At 65.2% G+C, this 732-nt stretch overlaps 1 protein-coding gene across 1 annotated transcript in view; it reads right to left on the reverse strand.

Annotated features, from left to right (window-relative positions):
- The window catches only part of LOC104129373 (hexokinase-4-like), a gene marked incomplete at its 5' end in the record, with an annotated part of 2,168 nt that extends 1,460 nt beyond the window's left edge, over window positions 1–708 (reverse strand). The window contains 3 exons of the mRNA XM_009642297.1: window positions 13–143; window positions 386–481; window positions 574–708. Coding sequence (XP_009640592.1) covers window positions 13–143; window positions 386–481; window positions 574–708 — 362 coding nt within the window. The remainder of the gene's footprint in view (window positions 1–12; window positions 144–385; window positions 482–573) is intronic.
- Between the last annotated feature and the right edge of the window lie 24 nt (window positions 709–732).

A 732-nucleotide genomic window follows, 5' to 3' on the forward strand; every position in this document is an offset into this window, starting at 1 on the left:
CCCCGCGCCTGCCCCCCGTCCCGGCGGGAAGGGGCCGTCTTACCCACAATCATCCCAACCTCGCACCGGTGATCTTCGTAGTAGCAGGAGATCATCGTGGCCACCGTGTCATTCACCATCGCCACCACGTCCATCTCGAAGTCCTGGGGAGGGGAGAGGAACCATGGGGGTCTGGCCGGGGGTCCGGGCTGTCCTGCAGTGGGGGTTTCGGGGGTCCCTGGGGGCGAGGACCCATGCGTTCAGCACGCACACGCCTGTGCACACGCATGGAATGGCCCTTCCCGGGGACACGCCGGGCTCCAGCGGCCCCGTCGCGGGGACAGCCCGGGGGCACCAGGGTCCCCCTGCCGCTGCGGTACCAGCACAAACCGTCCCCTCCTCTCACCCCTCGCCGTTTGATGGCGTCTCTCAGGAGCCCGACCACGTTGTTCCCTTCCGCGCCAGAGGCTTTGAAGCCCTTGGTCCAATTCAGGAGGATGCCCTGGAGCGAGGGTTAAGAGCGAAACGGGTCTGCGGGTGTATCGGGGTCATAGGGACCCCCCAAGTCCTCACACTGCCCAGCCGCCCCCTCACCTTGTCGATGTCCTCGTGCCGCACGGGGAAGGAGAAGGTGAAGCCCAGGGGCAGCTTTTTGTGCTTCATCTGGTGTTTGTCCAGGAAATCGGAAATGCACTCGGAGATGTAGTCGAAGAGCTGGAAGAAAGGAGGCCCAGCCCATCCTCCCACCGCCCA

This window comes from Egretta garzetta, unplaced genomic scaffold (genome assembly GCF_000687185.1).
Source record: "Egretta garzetta isolate BGI_Z169 unplaced genomic scaffold, ASM68718v1 scaffold1727, whole genome shotgun sequence".
In the NCBI taxonomy this organism is placed as follows: Eukaryota; Metazoa; Chordata; class Aves; order Pelecaniformes; family Ardeidae; genus Egretta; species Egretta garzetta.